General features: G+C 53.7%; 1 protein-coding gene across 1 annotated transcript in view; it reads left to right on the plus strand.

Annotated features, from left to right (window-relative positions):
• The window catches only part of SLC6A17 (solute carrier family 6 member 17), a 43,962-nt gene that overhangs the window by 13,563 nt on the left and 10,569 nt on the right, over positions 1-19,830 (plus strand). Inside the window, exons 2-6 of the mRNA XM_036272981.1 lie at positions 1,765-2,133; positions 5,232-5,389; positions 7,556-7,682; positions 8,404-8,585; positions 9,975-10,085. Coding sequence (XP_036128874.1) covers positions 1,848-2,133; positions 5,232-5,389; positions 7,556-7,682; positions 8,404-8,585; positions 9,975-10,085 — 864 coding nt within the window. The 5' untranslated portion in view covers positions 1,765-1,847. The remainder of the gene's footprint in view (positions 1-1,764; positions 2,134-5,231; positions 5,390-7,555; positions 7,683-8,403; positions 8,586-9,974; positions 10,086-19,830) is intronic.

Here is a 19,830-nt window from a genome sequence, read left to right on the forward strand (position 1 = left end):
TTTGGGGTCTTCTAGACAAGCTGTCTCTGTCCCAGTCACTCCAAAGCCCAAGACCCTGACTGTTCCTGGAGTTTCTGGGGGCAGTCACTAAAGACTCACTGTCCCACTTGGATGAGGAGGGCAGGGAAATGTCACCTGCTGATGTGGTCCAAGGCCTGGCCTGGAAGGGTTGGCTAACCCTGCAGACCAGCATGGAGAGTTGTCCCCCTTGCCAGGCCTCCTGGCTTCGCTAGCAGCATTGGCTGGCCAGGTCCCCTCAAAGGTCAGTTTTTTTTTGTTTTTTTTTTTTTTTTAATCCTCACCCGAGGATATTTTTCCACTTTTTGTACAGATAGAGTGGGAGGGAGAGAGAGGAAGGGAGAGAGAGAGAGAAACATCGACATGAAGGGACACATCGAGTGGCTGCCACCCACACGACCAACCAGGGCCGGGGACAAACTGCAACCGAAGTACGTGCCCTTAGCGGGAACCGAACCCGGGTCTCTCCGGACCGCAGGCCGACACTCTAACCGCTGAGCCAAACTGGCCAGGGCTCAAAGGTCAGTTTTTGCTGGAGTCAGTCAAAAGGTCTGGGTCCAGCCCAGCAGGGAGGGCAGCCAGGCATGCTTCTGCTGTGCAGAGACCCAGCCCATGCCGTTCAGGTGGCATATCCGAGGAGAACAGACGGGAGCCGGCTTCCAGGGGCAACTCCTCCCTTAGTTAAGTAATTACAGAGCTGGGTAATTTACATCCCTGGAAAGATGCAGGGCAACTGCAGGCCAGGTGTACATGTGTTTAATTTTAAATTCTCTGACCTCCCCGTAATGAGGAAGTGCTTTGAAATATAGCAGAGTGCTAGGATCCTTCAAAGACTCGCTTCCTTGGTGCTTTATTTCTTTAAGGGGAAGCATGAAAGACGGATGAGAAATGGCAGGGGAGGGTGTTGCCTCCTCCGCCCCCACTGCGCAGACATTATCTGCTGTAAAACTGTTACTGAAGGATGGAGAACCAGCTCTTGGCTGCTGTGGCCCTCAGATAATGTCACTGCTGAGTGATGACCCAGAATTTGTTGGCACCAAGCAAACACCTCCAGGACTCTGGTGCCAGATCCTTGGCCGAGCCTGGTCAGCGCTCTTGCCTGGGGAATGAAGGAGCCACGGGTGCTGGTGTCCAGGGGCCTCACGGTGAGAACTCTAACCCTTTCCCCCCAAATGTCAATATCCCTTTGAATCACCTGGGGATCCTATACAAATTCAAAAAAAGATTGAGTGGATCTGGAGTGGGCCTGACATCTCTCACCAGCCCCGCTGACGTGGCTGGCCCACCACTATGTTTGAATAGAAAGGCCCTAGAGAAGGAAGCCGCTGGCTTCCCCGGGTCCCACCAGGTGGGTCTCAGTAGAACACAGAGGACTTGGACTTAGCACAACCTGCTCAGTCCTGGGAGTGGAAGGCTGTTGGACCCCCACACAGTCTTGAGCACTCGGATCTGCGTTTGTGAAAGTGGGTATCACTGCCGTGGATGACCCTTGATTTGGGTTTGGTGTCTGGTGTGGCCTCTTCTGCCTCATTCCATTTGCCCTTCTAATGATGCTCAGATAAGGCCTGTGGAGAAACTGAGTCTGCAGACCTTGAGCTCCCCGATGGGGAGGAAGGCCAGCTCAATATTCCATGCCACTGACCAGCTCTGTGTATGTGACAAGGAGTTGATTTGGTTGTGTCCACCTGAGCTTCCCACCTCACTGGTCTGGCCAGCTAATCCTCTCCTGCTCACCTGGCTTCACAGGTCCTGGATGAGCAGGAGCTGACAGCAGTGAGTCCCGTCTTCTCTGTGCTGGGGAGCAGGGCCGCGTGGCCCCAGGGGCACTGATGCCGAAGAACAGCAAGGTGACCCAGCGTGAGCACAGCAACGAGCATGTCACGGAGTCGGTGGCCGACCTGCTGGCCCTAGAGGAGCCCGTGGACTACAAGCAGAGCATCCTGAATGTGGCAGGCGGGGCAGGTGGCAAGCAGGGGGCGGCGGAGGAGGAGCTGGACGCTGAGGACCGGCCGGCCTGGAACAGCAAGCTGCAGTACATCCTGGCCCAGATCGGCTTCTCCGTGGGCCTCGGCAACATCTGGAGGTTCCCCTACCTGTGCCAGAAAAATGGAGGCGGTAAGAGGCAGGCCTACTGGCCCTGGGGTGCCCTGCATGTGGGCTGGGCTGAGGGGTGAAAAGGAACACCCCCTGACCTAGGCCAAATTGGGACCTTGTAGGTTGAAGCTCTGGATTGCAGAGTAAGATTCCTCAGGAATTGCTCAGGGCTGAGAGCTATTAAGAACCTGGACGGCCTGGGTCAAGTTCCCTGGCCAGCCAGCCTGCTCTCTGTGCATGCAGCTTTATCTCTCTGCCTCTCCGTTCCTCATCTGTAAAATGGGAATAATAGTAATTCCTGCTTTACATGATAGTTGGGAGGATGAAAAGAGCTTTGCATGTAGAATGCTTTGCACGTAGAATGCTTTACATGGTGTCTTCCACATTGGAAAGAGCAGCTTCTGGCCGTTATTATTAAGTGCTTGCAAGGTGCCAGGCACTGTCCTAAGCATTTAATGGATAGGATATTAGTCTGAAATAGATTAAACTGCTGATATTTGAGCATCTTGGAACAATCAAAGCACTGGTTTCATATGGTTCAACCATCGAATCCCTCCAGCAACCCCATGTTATTGTCATCTTCATTTTAGAGACTGCAAAACTGAGCACAGAGAGGTTAGCTAACTTGCTCAAGGTCACACAGCTAGTGATAAAGTCAGGATTCAAACCTGGGCAGCTTGGCCCCGGGGCCTCCGCACACCATCACCACACCTACTGCTTCCCAGGTAGAAGGGGCCCTCATGCTGCCCCCCTGCATTTGAATCCCCCTAGAGCCGTGGTTCTCAATTTGTGGGTCGTGACCCTTTTGGGGGTCAAACAACCCTTTCACGGGGGCCGCCTAAGACACAACGGTAGCAAAATTAAAGTTATGAAGTAGCAACCAAAATAATTTTACGGTTGGGGTCTCCACAACGTGAGGAACTGTATCGAAGGGTCGCGGCATCAGGAAGGCTGAGCACCACTGCCTTAGCATATTCTACTCTGGTATCAAACCCCTTCTGCTCTCCAGAGTCTGGTCTCAACCCCCCAGACCCAGGTGGTCTTTCAAATCCCAGGAACAACCCGGGGTTGGCAGAAATGAGACCCAGAATGTAGACCGAAACATGGGCTGTCAGCCATCCCAGAGACCGCAGGGATCCTGGAATCCAGTTCCGACAGCCATATCCGCTGTTTCCTGCTGCCCTGAGCAGCGCCCCCTGCTGCCCAAACCGATGCCTGGGCTCCCGAAGGCCCTGGACACCAAAGGAACCAGGTGCAGCCTAGCTGTACTTTCTAAGGTGAAAGAGGGTGCATTTCCAAATGATTTCAACAAGGGTTGATATGAAAAAGCACCTCTGATCACCCAGAAATTCTGCCCTCCCAGCTCGCATCCCCTGAGCACTGTAGTTAGCGAGGCTTCGGCCGGTGGGGAGAGCAGCGGTCCAGGCAGCGCCTGGGGCCGGGCTGAGGTGCACGGGCCTGAGGGAAGGGTGCGGGTGGCTGGTCTCTTCTGCAGGACCCTCTTTGGACAGTACTTACCTAGAGGCTTTCCTTGGTTCTTTGGGGAGAGGAGAGAAACATCTACAGAAGATGCCAACCTACTTCTCCAATACCCTGAAACCATCTCCTTGAACGTCTTGCCCACCCAAGGACATGCAGGAGAAATATACACCGGTGTGGCTGTGTCCCTTTGCCGTCCTGCAGGTCACTCCTGTCCTCTTCCATTTCCCCGAGTCCAAGACCGAGAGACAGGACTAGGTTAAAAGACAGGACCTGCCTCCTTCCGGTGCCACAGTGGGGCTGCTTGTCACGTGTGTGTGACTGTGCACGTCTGTGTTAGTGAACTGGATGCTGTTGTCAGGCTCAGGAGGTTGCCTGCCCTGGAAGCCCTTCCCAAGTAGCTCTCTTGTCAGTTGGTTCTGCGTGTGTGTGTGTGTGTGTGTGTGTGTGTGTACACACACCTACACGTGCTGACATTGCTCATGTGAAGCTGGAGGTCCCGCCAGCTCTCCTGGAACACTGTCTGAGCCCTCTGTTGTCCTGATGTCCTCTCACTGTATATGTACAGAGTGGATAACAGCAGACCATTGCCAAGTGTCAGGTCATGTGCCCAGAGATGCCCATCTCTTTGTTGGCTGGTTGAGCACATATTGGGGAGCACGTGAGATGTCATGTTATGGGGGGCAGAGTAGTGTGGCTAGAGGGTCTTCTAGAGACTCCCAGCTCACAGGGCTTGGTCTGGGGGTGCTAGGAGGCCATCAGGGCCCTGGTGACCAGTGCTGGTCTGACACCATTAGACACAGGCAGGGCTGTGCCAGCAGCATTGCTAACAGGACTAGGTCATTGGCACAGCTCTCAATGGGATCGCTCGTCTGTGTCCAGACATGGTTTTAATTCTCCTGCTAAATGCCCTGTCACTTGGAGACAAGATTGTGTCTGCACTGAGGCCCAGGACAGTGAGTTTCATTTATCATCTGGAATCTTTAGCGATACCCATTCTCTCCTTTATGGTCCTCCCAGCTACACTTTCCTGAACTGCTAATTTCTCTCCCGTTCCTCCCAATTAGCTATAGATTAATGGCTGTGCTGGTCAGAACCTCTCTCCCTGGAGAGCTTCCAAGCTCTGCTTCCCCGGAGCTGCCCAGTTTGCTGCGTCAGCATCTGGCTCCAACACAGGGAAGGCTGTGCCCGGGATCTGTGCCTCCGGGGGGCCCGCTCCATCTGGGCTGCTGCTCTGTGGGTGGGAGGGGTGTGAACAGGTGTCCACAGAGTACATCACGAGGTCAGTGTGTCTGTTGGCGTGTGATTTGACATGTGGATTCTGAGAGACAGGACAGTCTCTGTCTGTCTGCCTGCCTGTCTCTCTGTCTGTCTTTGGGGCTAGCCTTGTAAGCAGGAGGCATTGATGTACGTCTGGATGCTCCCTTAGTGTTTAAGGTCAGGGGCATCAAGGGGAAGAAGGAGGTGACCAGTGTGTGGCAGGTCACACGTATGAACCAGACCATCCCTGGAGGATCACGAGGACCAGTGACAATTTGAGATGATCAGAGACATGGGCAGGACTGCAGGACCTGACTGCCAGCCCTCCTTTACCCTGGTGCCGTGCTTCAGACACCTTTGACCTCTCTCCTCCTCCTCAGGTGCCTACCTGGTGCCCTACCTGGTGCTGCTGATCACCATCGGGATCCCACTCTTCTTCCTGGAGCTGGCTGTGGGCCAGAGGATCCGCCGGGGCAGCATCGGCGTGTGGCACTACGTGTGTCCCCGCCTGGGGGGCATCGGCTTCTCCAGCTGCATTGTGAGTCGGGAGCTGGCACTGGGCACTGACTGGGGGTGGAGGGGCCGCTCTTGGGTACGGGGTCTCCAGACTAGTCCTGGGCCAGGTTGGGGCAGGGAAGAACTTCTGCGTGGGAATTGCTCCCAGCTGGTGTCTCAGGATCACATTATTTCCTAAACTGAAAGTTGGCTCCACTGCCTGAAGCAGGATATAAATTTGGGATTGTTGTTAAGGAGGGAAGGCTGGGACATCTCTGCTGGGTTCTCTGTGGGCGTGTAGACCACCCGGATACCCCTGTCTGCGTACCAGCCCGTCAGCTCCTGCCAAGAGACCCTTCCCCTCTTTTCTTGGTTAAAGAATATTTTCACTGGGCAAGTGGGTGGCAGGAAAAGGCAGCCCTGGCATGGGGCTCCTTGCCATTTTGCTGAGCTATGAGCAGAGCCGGAGGAGGACAGACAGGAGCCGACCCGGGCGCGGGGAGACTGGAACAGCAGGATGCAGGAGAGCCCTGGATGGGGAGCTTCGTGAGGGCTCTCGGCTCAGAGCCTCCCTTAGGGACGAAGCCCGCAGATGCCCATGCTCTCACCTGGGATAAAAACTAGAATCTGCTTCTGGAAGGGACTAAGGATTCTGTCAGGCATGGCAGCTGGGCCAGCCCAAACCTGGCTTGGGCAGAGACCCGGAGAGGGTCTGTGCAGCTGCCCCTCTCATGCTGGGCATCGCCTCTGCCCAGGAGGACATGGCCGCATACAGCCCACCTGGCTGGGTCGGCCACGAGTGTGACCGGGGTCCCCCTTGGACTGAAAGCACCCAAGTAAAGGCAGTGGGTGTCCTCTCCCTCTGTCCCCAATGACGTGTGCTGTAGGAATGTCTGCTCCCACACACCAGGGCTCAGCTGAAGTGGATGAAGCGAGGGGCCCTCAGCTGTCACACTGACCAGCAGTGTCACCGATGCCTAATATAACCGAGGCCTGGGAGGTGGAAGGGACCTGTCACCATCCGTGCAGCAGATCTGTGCAGCATGACTGCCTTCAAGGACGCGCCTTGGACCTGGGCCTCTGTCAGAGCTACAAAGCCAGTTATCACGCTGCCAAGAAATGAGAAGGGACGTCTTTCTGGAGGAGCCTGAAGAGCAGTGTCCTGAGAGAAGGGTGGACACAGGAAACCAAGAGGAAGCGTCCAGAAAGTCTCAGACGGCACCGTGGTCTGGGCGCAGTTGACTGCCGAGGCCAAAGCTGGGCATGTCCCCACGGTCCTGGGGCCACACTGGAACTGTGACGCGGGTCATCAGGAAATGATGGGGAAGTGCTTTAAGCATCTTAGAAGAAGTTCATACTGGAAGGATTAACATGTTCGGAGTTTACTGCTTAAAGGAGAAAACTTTAATATCGCAAACATTCCTCTGTGGATTCTTTGAATACCAGATGAAGGAGGATTAGGAGGGGCCTTCAGCTGCCTGATCTCATCCCTCCTCCCCCTCCCCTCCTCCCCCTCCCCCTCCTCCTCTCCCTCCTCCTCTCCCTCCTCCTCTCCCTCCTCCTCCTCTTCCCACTCCTCCCCCTCCCCCTCCTCCCCCTCCCTCTCCTCCTCTCCCTCCTCCTCCTCTTCCCACTCCTCCCCCTCCACCTCCTCCCCCTCCACCTCCTCCTCTCCCTCTTCCTCCTCTTCCCACTCCTCCCCCTCCCCCTCTCCCTCCTCCTCCTCTTCCCACGCCTCCCCCTCCGCCTCCTCCTCCCTTCCCCTCCTCCCGCTCCTCTCCCTCCTCCCCTCCCTCCTCCCCCTCCTTTCCCTCCTCCTCTCCCTCCTCCCGCTTCTCTCCCTCCTCCCCCTCCTCCTCTCCCTCCTCCTCCTCTCCCTCCTCCGCCTCCTCCCTCCTCCCCCTCCTCTCCCTCCTCCTCCCCATCCTCCTCTCCCTCCTCCCCCTCCTCTCCCTCCTCCTCCCCATTCTCCTCCCCCTCCTCCGCCTCCTCCCCCTCCCCCTCCTCTCCCTCCTCCTCCCCCTCCTCCTCTCCCTCCTCTTCCTCTTCCCACTCCTCCCCCTCCCCCTCCTCCCCCTTCTGCACCTCCTCCAAGGCTGCGCTATGAGCTGTGTGCAGTCTGCCCAGCAGGACGCTTTGGGTGGGGTGGGGGGGAGGGTGGTAGTGCCCTGCCGCCTCCATGACCCATGCCCTTGGACCCCATCCTCAGGTCTGCCTCTTTGTTGGACTGTATTATAATGTGATTATCGGGTGGAGCATCTTCTACTTCTTCAAGTCCTTCCAGTACCCACTGCCCTGGAGTGAATGTCCTGTCGTCAGGAATGGGACCATGGCAGGCAAGTATGGGAGCCCCTGAGCATGACCAGCTGGGGACCCCGGCCAGCCCTGTTTGTGGAAAGAGTCAAATGAGCCTCAGAGGCTGAGGCACAGATTTGGGACTGCACTGACTTGCTGTGTCACCTTGAAAAGACACCTGCCCTCTCTGATCCTCATTTTCCCTTCCGATGCCCTCTCGCCAGCCTGTCCCACAGAGTTCTGGTGGGGACCGAATGAACTAGTGAATGCAGGAGGCACTCTTCTTTAGTTGTTGTCAACTACCCTGTGCTACTCAATCTCCCCCTCTCTGAAAACAGCCTTAGTTTGTATGCCGTCTCCATAAAGGTCTGGGTGATTTATTCCACCTCACAGATGGGCAACTGAGGCCCAGAAACAACTTCCCCATGGTCACACCACTGCTTTAACCAAGAGAGGGAATCCAGGTCTTCAGCGCCCAGCTCAGGACCTTCCCGGGAACTAGAGGCCAGTTCTGCCTGACCCCTCCTGCCCGGCTCAGGTGGGCCTGGGCACGGCTGGTACGAGTGGGAATCTAGATCAGTGTGTCCTGAAGCCTCCCAGGCCCTGTCGGGAGCCCAGGAGTCCTCAAGGTCTGTCAGATCCTGGCAGACCCTCCCTGCTGCCCGGGCTCAGCTGTCCCCTTGCCCACTGCTGCCCTGGGAGGGGTCCAGCAGAGGAGGCGGCCCTGCAGCCCTGCCACTGACACCTTTGCTGCTGTCACAGTGGTGGAGGCAGAGTGTGAGAGGAGCTCGGCCACCACCTACTTCTGGTACCGAGAGGCCTTGGACATCTCCAGCTCCATCTCGGAGAGCGGGGGCCTCAACTGGAAGATGACCCTGTGCCTCCTTGTGGCCTGGACCATTGTGGGCATGGCCGTCGTCAAGGGCATCCAGTCCTCAGGGAAGGTGAGTCGGGAGGGGGCACTCCGACCCGCACAGTCTGAGGAAGGTATGGAGGGCAGGGGGCCGAGAAGTCTGGGTTGCCCCGTGCAGGGTCTCGTGGGTGGGCGTGGCCTCTGGATGACTCAGGAGGACACAGGCCCCGAGGGGGTGATGGAGTGTCATTGCCACAGTACTGTTTCTGGTGGGCAGCCCTCTGAGTGGCTCCTCACAGGTCTCTGTGGGTACAGAGCAGCCGAGCCCCGGACACCTGCTCGCCGCAGTTCGGATCCCCTCCAAACAGCGCTCATTCTTCTTTGTCCCCTGTCAGTATTTATGGACTGCCAGGGCTGGAAAGGATGTTAGGGATCCTGTAGCCCAACTCACTCATTTGTCGAAGACACTGAGGCTGAAAGGGGAAATCACCTCACCTGAGATCATGTAGGCAGTCTGTCCTGGAGCTGGAGTTAGAGCCCTGGCTGTCTGTCTGAGGCCCCAGGTTCTTTTCCAGAGTTGAAGAGCAAGGTAGCAAAGCCTTGAAACAGTAGCGTGGTCTCAGCCACCTTCTTCCTTCTCTAAAGGCCAAAACAGTAGCTGACACTTTGTGGTGCTTATCAGTGTATGATAAGAGCCACAACAACCTTATGAGTTGGGAGTTATTGTACCCATTTTATAGATGAGGAGATGGACGCATGCTGAGGCTAGATTCATAGGCCAAGGTCAGGTGCTTTGCAAGTGGTAGAGCCAGGATGAGAACGCAGGCGGCCCACCGTGGACACGCACGCTCTTGGCCTTCACACCAGCCTGCCCTAGCAGCCCTCCCGACTTGTTTCAGTACCAACATTGTGCGAGCATCTTCTTTGCGTGAGTCTCTGTGCCAGGCACGTGGGGATATGGAAATGCGTAAGAAACACACATGCTAGAAAATAGCACATGATTTATAATCACAAGAGGCAGGACCTTCTGATGTTTTTGCTTGGGAGCCATGACCGTAACCTCCTGGATGCCTTCTGTCCGTGGAGCTCTAAGGACAGGGGAGACCCTCAGGGCGTCCGCTAAAGCTAGGGACAGAAAAGCAGGCTTGAGACATGAAAAAAACAGGAAGGGAGAGCAAAGGGTTCCTCGCCCCGTTGGCAGCCCTTGGGGGTGAGGAGGCTGTGGGCCCAGCCCCGCCAGCCCTTGAAAGGAGAAAACCAGCCCCAGGCCCAGCCATGCTGACTCCAGCTTTTCTGTGCTCCTGTTTCTGCCTTGGCTCCAGACCAGACATGCGGTGGGGTTGGCCCCGTGCCCAGGGGTCCTAGGGCTCTGCTTTTTGCAGCTCTCAGAGGAGGCTCATGTGCCCCAGCTGTGAGTGGGGAGGGAAGTGCCAGCTGCAGGAGGGCCCTGCCCCACGGTGGGTCCCTGTCTTCTCCACAGGTGATGTATTTCAGCTCCCTCTTCCCCTACGTGGTGCTGGCCTGCTTCCTGGTCCGGGGGCTGCTGCTTCGAGGGGCCGTCGATGGCATCCTGCACATGTTCACTCCCAAGGTAGGTGTCTGCTGCCCACATCTCCAGCAGCCTGTCAGCCCATGCAGCATAACTCGCGGAGGCCCTGCTGGGTCAGGCCCTGGAGGGGTGCACGGGGTGAGCGTGGGCCCTGCCCTCAGGTCCCAAGGAAAGGGATATCACATTAATTTGGGTGAACTCAGAAGCAGCTTCAGGGAGGAGGTGGCTCATGAACTGAGGCTCCGGAAGCAGATAGGATTTCAGTGAGCGTCAGAAGTTCATTGCAGTCAAAGGGACCACAGGAGCCAGACCGGAGAAGCACTGGGTGTGCTTGAGACAATGGTGGGGCGTAGGGACAGGGAGGGGTGGGGGTTTCCTGGGGTGCATCGGTGACAGCAGAAACCAAGAAGATGCCTAAGAGAAGGAAGCTCCAGGGGGAAGCCCAGCTTGTATCCAAATCAGGGGAACAATGTCACTGTTTTATTAACGGTAACAGACCACATGGTCAGTGATTTTACCCTCACCAAATCCATCCACATCTCCTCTCATTCAGTCCTCCCAGCAGCCCAGAAAAGGGGCGAAGCAGGACCACTGTGCCCATTTCACAGGCCTGCACAGGAGTCCTGCGATGGTCACCAAGGTTCCTCCCAGTGCTCTCTGCACACCATGTGTCCTGCCTCTCTATCCCTGTTAGACCACTGGGCACAGCTGGCATGAGCCAGTCCACTGAGGAATAAGAGAATTTCCAATGCAGGTTGGAGTGTCCTTCAAGGCGCCCCAAGCAATGTAATTAGCAACCTTGCTGGGCAGGCTGGGAAGCCCACCTCCAAATGTCAGCTGACCGATCAGCAACTGGCAGGGGCCTGGTGGGACTCCATTGCACAGATGTGGGTCCCAACCCTGCCAGCTTGAGGCTTTAACATTGGCCCTCAACAGTGCCATGTCACACGTGTGTTCACACACACACTCACACTTAAAATACACAGAAAGTTCTTGCAGATGACACAGGGAGAAGAATCCTGATCTAGTGGGGTTTGAAATTCCCAGCTCCCGGTGTTGGGGGGTTGGGGTGGCAGTGTGCAAGACCCAGGGCTCTGTCTCCGCCAGACCACAGAAACCGCCTCGGCATGCTGGGAAGACACTCCTCAGGTTTCTATGGGAACCACCATGGAGGTCCACTTCATGAAGCACTTAGTGAATCTCCAGAGGCCCGAGTGTGACTCCTGGGCCGCGTGGCTGGCGCAGGGTTGTTGTGAAAACGTGGTGTCTGACTAAGGAGAAAAATGCGTCCTGGCCGGTTTGGCTCAGCGGTTAGATCGTTGGCCCGGGTTCGGTTCCCCGCTAAGGGCACGTACCTCGGTTGCAGTTGTCCCCGGCCCTGGTTGGGTCGTGTGGGTGGCAGCCACTTGATGTGTCTCTTTCACATCGATGTTTCTCTCTCTCTCTCTCTCTCTCTCTCTCTCTCTCTCTTCTTTTCTCTCCCTCACACTCTGTCTGAACAAAAAATGGGAAAATGTCCTCGGGTGAGGATAAAAAAAAGAGAGAGAAAATGCAAACTTGGTTTCTTTGGGGGAAACCAGCTATGAGAAGAAAACCAACTGTTTTATGAGTGACTTCAACTGTATTTCTAGAATCAGTCTAAAGTGTACACTTGAGTCTTTCAATTACACTTTACTGAGCTTTCTGAGGAAATGAGATCCTCTGGAGAGGGTGGCAAAGGGGGAGCCTCGCTCAGTCTCTAGATGAGCCCTGTGGGGTGTTGGGAAGGCCCGGTGTTCAATCAGGAGCAAGGGAACCGAGTCATGTCGGCTGCTGGTCCCAGCACAGACAACACTGCTCAGATACTCTTTAAGATACCTTTTTATTTGTGAAATATCTCAGGCATATAAACACACATACATAATAATATAATAAACATTCTTAAGAAATAAAATAGTACAGATCATTATAGCCTGCCCTGATCCCACTCCCTTCCCTCCCAAAGGTAACCACTATCCTGAATTGGGGATTTATCCTGCTGGAACATTAAAAAATTTTTGTAATACAGATATGTACATCCATAAACAGCATATAGCCATTTGTGCACACTTTTAAACTGTATATGAATAGCATCATTTTCTATGCAAACTTCAGCAGCTTGCTTTTATTTTTGCTCCACACTGTTTTTCAAGATTTAGCTCTAATGATATATGTAGCTCTAGTGCATCCATTTTCACTGCTGTATAGTATTCTATTATAGCACTGAACTAAAATTGATTTATTCATTCTGTAGCTGATGATCATTTAAGTTTTTGCCAGTGTTCACCATTGCTAATAATGCTGTGATAAACATTATTACACAGATGTTTGTATGCACAAGTCTCTCTAGGGTGTATGTGTTTAGGAGTGGAATTGCTATCCCAAAGGTTATGCATATCTTCCGTTTTACTAGATGTTGGCCAAATTGCTCTCTAAAGTGGTTGCATCTATGAACACTCCCACCAATTGTATATGAGAGCACCAGTTGCTCCACTTTGGTTAGACTTCAGTTATTGTCAACCAGATGGGTGCAAAATGGTTGTGTGCACTTTGAACAGCAGGGCCATCCTTTGCAAAACCCTGTCCTGGATGTTCAGGAAACCTTTAATTCCACTTCAGCATTTGCAGAGGCCAGAGTCTTCACAAGGTAAAGTATAAAGAAATAAATCCAGCCCAGCCGGTGTAGCTCAGGGGTTGAGCGTCAACCCATGCACCAAGAGGTCACCAGTTCGATTCCTGGTCAGGGCACATGCCCAGGTTGTGGGCCACATCTCTAGTGGGGAGCATGCAGGAGGCAGCCAATCGATGTTTCTCTCTCTCTCTCCCTCTCCCTTTATCTAAAAATCAATAGAAAGAAAGAAATCCAGAAGGCTCTAGAGGAGCCAGGTCACCAAGAACCAGCAGGTGTGCCCCTAGCCCACCTAGCTCTTGTGACTTTCAGTATGGACGGAATCTGTGGGGCCCATCTTGAGACCTTGCCTACTGAGCAGTTCTGTGGAGCAGCTCCTGCCCTTGACCCTGGAGGGATGTATTCAGCAGGGAAAGGGGGCCCGAGGGCCTCAGAGGCCAAACTCCTCCATCAAGGATCATCAACACCACCTGTGCCACTGTGTGAGGCAGGTAAGGCTAGTAGTAATGGCTGGGGTGAGGCTCCTATGTAAAAATCCCTCCGAGTCAGCTGCAAAAATACCCACTCCTGGAAACAATTGTCCGACAGCCCAGACGTGGCAGACTCCTGCTGCAGAGCCGTGGCTGTCCCAGCACGGACCGGTGAGATGTGAGGACCCTGGAACCATTTTAACTTCTTGCCCTGGAATGGTGCTACAGAGTATCAGGGTCACGGCTGCACACAGCTGCCCAGGCTGTGCACTGGCCCATTCACAAAAACTACAATGTAAACGACAGTCGTGCCATTTGGCAGCCATGTCAGAGTCCAAGAAGATTTTCAGCCGAGGCATCTCAGAATCCTGAAAGAAACGTGGGTTCGCCATGGATGTGCTGCATGACCTGGAAGGTGCTTCCTCCTGCACAGTGTTCCAACATCTGAGATAATCCAAGTTGTAGGACCTGGACTTCAGCCCATGACTTCAAGTAGTTCCTGAGTATGACAAATGCGCTGTGGTCAGGATACCATGATGACCAGTAGCATTTTTAATGGGACACTAACTCATGTTAATGGCTAATGAATTTCTTGAATAGGCCACTTCTCTCCTGATTGCTTTCTTTCTATCCAGTTAAAAACATAAGTCCATGTGGGGTACCATGCCATTAATCATGTGATTTGCCCAACATAAAGTGGTGGATTATGGCAGATTTTTTAACCCTCCAAACTTCGAGGGAATGTTTATCAAAATTGCAAGTGCTCATGTCCTTCGGCCCAGGGATTCCACTCCTGGATGTGCTTACTCGCAAGCAAAGTGATCTATGCACAGTACCGGTCGTTACAGCATTTTGTTTTAGCAGCAAAAGACTGAAAACCCAAATGACTATCATGCATTTATTCCTTCATTCAGCAAAGGTTCAACGAATGCCTGTTATGTTCTGGGCACTGTTGTGGGTCCTGGGATCCAGCAGTGAGCAAAGCTGACAAAGCTCCTGGAGCTGGCATTTTAGTGGTGGAGACAGACTACATGAGATAAGGAGATGCTGGATCATGTTGGTAAGGAGAAAAATAAAGTGGGAAAAGGACTGAGCGGTACCGGGGGAAGGGGTTGCTCTAGACAGTGTGCTCAGGGAAGGCCTTGTTGAGAAAGTGAATTTGAGTGAAGACCCGAAGGAAGTGAGGAAGCAGGCCGTGTGGATACTTGAGGTAGCACATTCCATTGAGAGAACAGTACACGGAAGGCCTTGACATTGGATGTGTCTGTACACTTGGGGAGGCTAGTGTTGCTGGAGCAGGAGTGGGGAGAGGTAGGACGTAGTCAGGGGGCAGTGGGAAGCCAGATTATGAGGATTTTGTAGGCCAGGTAAGAACTTAGGTGTGAATTCTAGGTGAAATGGGAGCCCCTGGAGAGTTCTGAGTAGAGAAACGACATGATCTGACTTTATCTTCGAAGGATCACTGGCTGCCTTAGAGAACCTGAGCGGTCAAGGGCGGGGCAGGGAGACCTGCTAGGAGGCTGCATCCAGGTGAATGCATTCCAGGTGAGAGGCGCCTGTGGTTGGAGCCCAGGTAATGGCAATGGGAATGATAAGTGGTCAGATGGAAGATACGTTAAGGAAGCAAAGTTACTTCCTGTGATTTGCTATTGGATTGAATGTGAGGTGTGAGAGAAAGAGAGGAGTCAGGGATGACGACCCCCAAGGCCTTTTGCCTGAGCAACCTAGGATGGAGTTGACATTGATGGCGATGGGGGAAGATGGTGGGAGGAGCAGGTGTGGTGGGGAACACCAAGAGTACCGTTTTGGACACGGCAGATCTGAAGTCTGACATCTGAGTGGAAATGTTGAGTGGGTGGTTGGATAGATGAGTCTGGACGTTGGATGGAAGTATAAATTTGGGAGTCTAAGAATTTAAAGTCGTGGACTGGTTACAGCCACCCTGAGGATGAAGGGAGACAGAGAAGTGGTCTGAGAATTGAGAAGTGGTCTGAGAAGTGGTCCCAGAGTTTAGAGTTTGGGGGAAAGATAGCCAATGAGGAAGAAGGAGGAGGAGGAGGAGGAGGGGGAGACATCCATCCCAGAGACAAAGTGGAGAAAGTGCTTTAAGAAGAAGGGAATGATCAGCCATATCCAGAGCTTCCAAGAGACTAGGTAATGCGGCCTGAGAAATGACCAGTGGATGCCCTTCACAGCAGAGAGGTCACTGGTGATCTTGACAAGAGTTGTTTTGGTGGCATGCTGGGGACAAAGTCTTGTAGTAATAGGTTCAAGGGAAAATTGAAGGTGAGAAATTGGAGACAAGCAACAGACACTACTTATTTTCAGGCGTTTTGCTGTAAAAAGGGGCAGAGACATGAGAAATGGGGTGCTAACTGGACAGGGCCATGGGATCAAAGGTGTTATTTCAGAATTTTCTATGATAAAAATAATCCATCATACACTGCTGGTGGGGATGTAAAACGGTGCAGCTGCTCTGGAAGAACAATCTGGCAGTTCCTCAAAAGGTTAGACAGAGTTAGCATATGACCCAGCAATTCCACTCCTGGGCACACATCCAAGAGAACTGAAAACATATGTCCACACAAAAACGTGTACACAAGTGTTCATGGCATCATTGTTTGCAATAGCCAAAAAGTAGAAGCAACTCAAATGTCCATAAACAGACAAATGGAAAAATAAAGGACAGTATATCCCTACAGTGGAACCATGATCCAGCCATAAAAAGAATGAAGTACTGATTCATGCTACAATATGGGTGAACCTTGAAGACATTATGTTAAATGAAAGAAGCCAGTCACAAAAGACCACATGTTGTTTGATTCCATTTACATGAAACATCCAGAATAGGCAAATCTGTGGAGACGGAAAGCAGATTAGCGGTTGCTCAGGGCCGGGTTTGTGGGGAGGCTGGGGGAGAAATGGGGAGTGACTGGTGATGGTTATGGACTTTCTTTTCAGGGCGATGAAGATATTCTAAAATTGATTATGGTAATGGCTGCTAGATGTTCTAAAATCTATTGTGGTGATGGCTGTTAAATTGTGTTCTGAGACTTAATTTCCAATATGGGGAGAGTGTCTCCCACACCTCCAACAAGCAATTCTCGGAACACCAGCTGGGTGTCTGAGAGCTCAACTCAATCCAGCTCAATTCTCAGACTGTCCAGAGATAGAATGAAATTTCACAGGTTAAGGGTTCAGTCCTACGAGACTGCCCCCACTGAAGAAGCCAGTCACAAACCCAGGTTGTTACTGGTTGGAAATAAGAGGTTCCACGCTGGCCAGTTTGGCTCAGTGGTCAGAGCATTGGCCCACGGACCAATGAGTTGCAGGTTCGATTCCCGTCAAGGGCACGTGCCTCAGTTGTGGTTTGTCCCCGGCCCTGGTTGAGGTCATATGGGAGGCAACCACTCGATGTGTACCTCTCTCTCTCTCCCTCTCCCTCTCCTTCCCTTCCTCCCACTCTATCTGAAGATAAATGGAAAAATATCCCCAGGTGAGGATACAAAATAAATAAATAAGAGGCTCCCTTGACCCCCTCCTTGGGTTCAGTTAATTTGCTAGAATGGCTCGCAGAACTCAGAGACACCAGTTTATTATAAAGGATGTAGCTCAGGAACAACCAGACGGGAGCTCACGAAGCAAGGTATGGGGAGGGGCGCGGGCTTCCGTGGCCTGCAGGTGGCTGCTGTCTCCTCATCTCCACGCGTTCACCAGCCTGAGCTCTCAGGACTGTCCTCTGTGGCTTTTATGGAGGCTTCATTATACAGACACGTTTGATGAAATCAGTGGCTACTAGTGATTGATTCAATCTCTAGTCCCCCTCCCCTCCCTGAAGTTGGCGGGGGGACTGAAAGTTGCAACCCTCTGATCACTAGTCGGTTCTCCTGGCAACCAGCCACCAGCGTTAGTTAGGGTCTAAAAGTCACCTTACTCATGACACAAGGCACCTTTATCCCTCTCCGCACAGGAAATTCCAAGGGTTTCAGGAGCTGTGGATGGAGGGGGATTGTGGATGAAGACCAAGTATCTTACCAACCACAATCCCACAGCTGCGCGGCTCTGTGATATATCAGAAACCACTGAATTACACAGGAAACAAATCCAATAAAGGGGGAAATTGATGCTATCAGAAAGAAGGCAGCCAATGTCCTTGAACAGGCAGGAGCGAGGGGGCACACACCGTCCCCACGGGAGCAGGAGGGACAGGCCTGCCGTGGGCACAGATGCTGGCAGCTGGGAGCTGCGGCGAGGAGCTGCTGTCGCTGGCGCTCTCGGCTGCTCGTGTCATTTTTCTCCAAGCAGGAAGCAAGGTCACCAGCTGACAGCAGGATGGTGGAGGAGGGCTGGAGGCCTGGGGGTGCGTGTGAAGTATCCGTGCACGAGGTGAGGAATGCGTGCAGCACCCAGGGTCCCCAGAGGGGAGGGGTCAGGAGTGTGCCGTGAAGTGGGCCAGCACGGCACTTAGAACGATTGTGTGGTTTTTTTTTTTAATATGTTTTAATTGATTTTTTTAGAGAGAGAGGAAGGGAGAGAGAGATAGAAACATCAATATGAAAGAGAAACATTGATGGGCTGCCTCCTGCACACCCCCAGTGGGGATCCAGGCTGCAACCTGGGCATGTGTCCTGACTGGGAATCGAACTGGGACCTCTCAGTCCATGGGACGATGCTCAATCCCCTGAGCCACACTGGTCAGGCAGAACAATTGTGTGTTCTACAGTGGACGGTGCTTACTGTGTGCCAGGCCCTGTATACACACCTCCCGTGTATTAGCTCATTTAAACTCATACCAATCCTGGATGTAGACATTGCTGTTACCGCCATTTTGCACGCAGGAAACGGAAGGACAGAAAGGTACACTAACTTGTCCAAGGTCCCACCTGTCCAGGGCCCCAGGTGTGCATGGTGTGAATTCTCCTGATATGTTTAGCTGCTTGGGAACAGCCCCAAGTAGATGGGGGTTGGGTGTCACCAGGGTGAGGAGTTTGTCAAGCGATGACGATGGAGAGATGCAGGGGAGTTGAGAATGTCAGCGAGAGAGTGACTGAAGGACGGCCCGTGGACTAAGCTGGCGAGGAGGGGAAGTTAGGACACAGACAGGGTGAATGGCAGAGAGTGAGGGCAGATCCCAGTGGGGTGAAGGCTTTGGAGCCAAGGTACCAGAGGAAGTGAGCTGAAAAGGCAGGGTGCTTTGCAGTGTGGGGTCCTTAACATTAAAGTCATAGTTGGAGCACAGACATTATGACAAAGACCGCAGGAGTGGGGGAGGGCCAAGGTCAGTGGACGGGAGGTGGTGAAGGGACCGAGAGGCAGACAGATACTGAAATCACGCAGCAGGAAGGCTGAGGTTACACTGGAAAGAGAGGAGGAGATGCACAGTGGACTGTGGGGCAGTGACCTGAATGGACAGGCAGCACCGTGGCCACCTCCAGGCCCAAATGTCCCATGGGTGCGCCAGAAAACAGCCTGCCCCTGAGAGGGTGCGGGGAAAGCCTGGGACTCGGGCCTCCACCCTGCCTGACTGCCGGCACCCTGCCCCCTGGAGCCAGGCTTGCTCCGCCCTGCCCTGCCCAGCCGGTTCCCGGGAGCTGTAGCAACAGGGGAATGGCAGTGCCCGGGCCGACCCCTGCCAATCACAGCCAGCGAGCGGACTAGTTCATCTGAGCACAGGTGTGGAGCCAGGTGGTGTCCGGGTTCCTCTAAGCTCGCCCTGAGGGTCTAATGTGCAGCCAGGCTGGAGAACCCCAGAGTCGGAGCCAGAAGGTGCAGGAGCCTCCAGAGAAGGGTGTGGAGATGGGGGGTTGGCTGATGCCAGACAGTTCCAGGGGCTGGATGGCAGGGTGCCAGCAGTTAGGCAGGGGTGGAGGCTTGGGTCAGAGCAGGGACAGGTCCAGTCATCCCAGGTAAAGTCCAGATGAAGAAGGACGACCCTGGAGTCATGGACATTTTGCAGCAGCCGAGGTACATGGGGCCCAGGGACTGAGGGGCCAGGCCCGGTGGTCCCTTGGGCAGAGCGTGGGGATGAGGCAGTGAGGGGCCTAGGGGGCAGCTTGCCAGGAGCCCTGGAATTCTGCAGGTTCCCAGCTCAGCACACTGAGGAAACATCAAGGCTGGAGGCTAGGGCGGTGGCCCAGGAGGGTGGAGAGCATGAAATATCACCAGAAGGGCATGCAAGAAACTGATGTCACGGTTACGTGTAGGTAAGGAAAGAGGGCACCTGGGACACAGGTGAGGAAAGGGAGACCTACTGTGGACCCTTTTCCCCTTCTGGAGTTTTAAACCACATGGCTGTCCTGGCCTGTTTGGCTCAGCAGTTAGAGCGGTGGCCTGCGGACCAAAGAGTCTCAGGTTTGATTCCAGTCAAGGGCATGTGCCTCGGTTGCTGTTCGGTCCTCGGCTCTGGTTATGGTCGTGCAAGAGGCAACCAGTCGATGACTCTCTCACATTGATGTTTCTCTCTCTCTCTCCTTCCCTGCCTCCCTCCCACTTTATCTGAAACTCAATGGAAAAATACCCTCGAGTGAGGATTCAAAAAAGAATTAAACCACATGACTGCATTACCTGTAAGCAGTCACAATGGAAGAAGCCACACCAGCCTTCCGGCTGGGACCAGCACAAGCTGAGCTTCGGGTGTTACTGCCTCTGGGGTCTAGACAAGTGAGCAGTC

The sequence above is a fragment of the Molossus molossus genome, unplaced genomic scaffold (assembly GCF_014108415.1).
Source record: "Molossus molossus isolate mMolMol1 unplaced genomic scaffold, mMolMol1.p scaffold_m16_p_20, whole genome shotgun sequence".
NCBI classification, from domain to species: domain Eukaryota; kingdom Metazoa; phylum Chordata; class Mammalia; order Chiroptera; family Molossidae; genus Molossus; species Molossus molossus.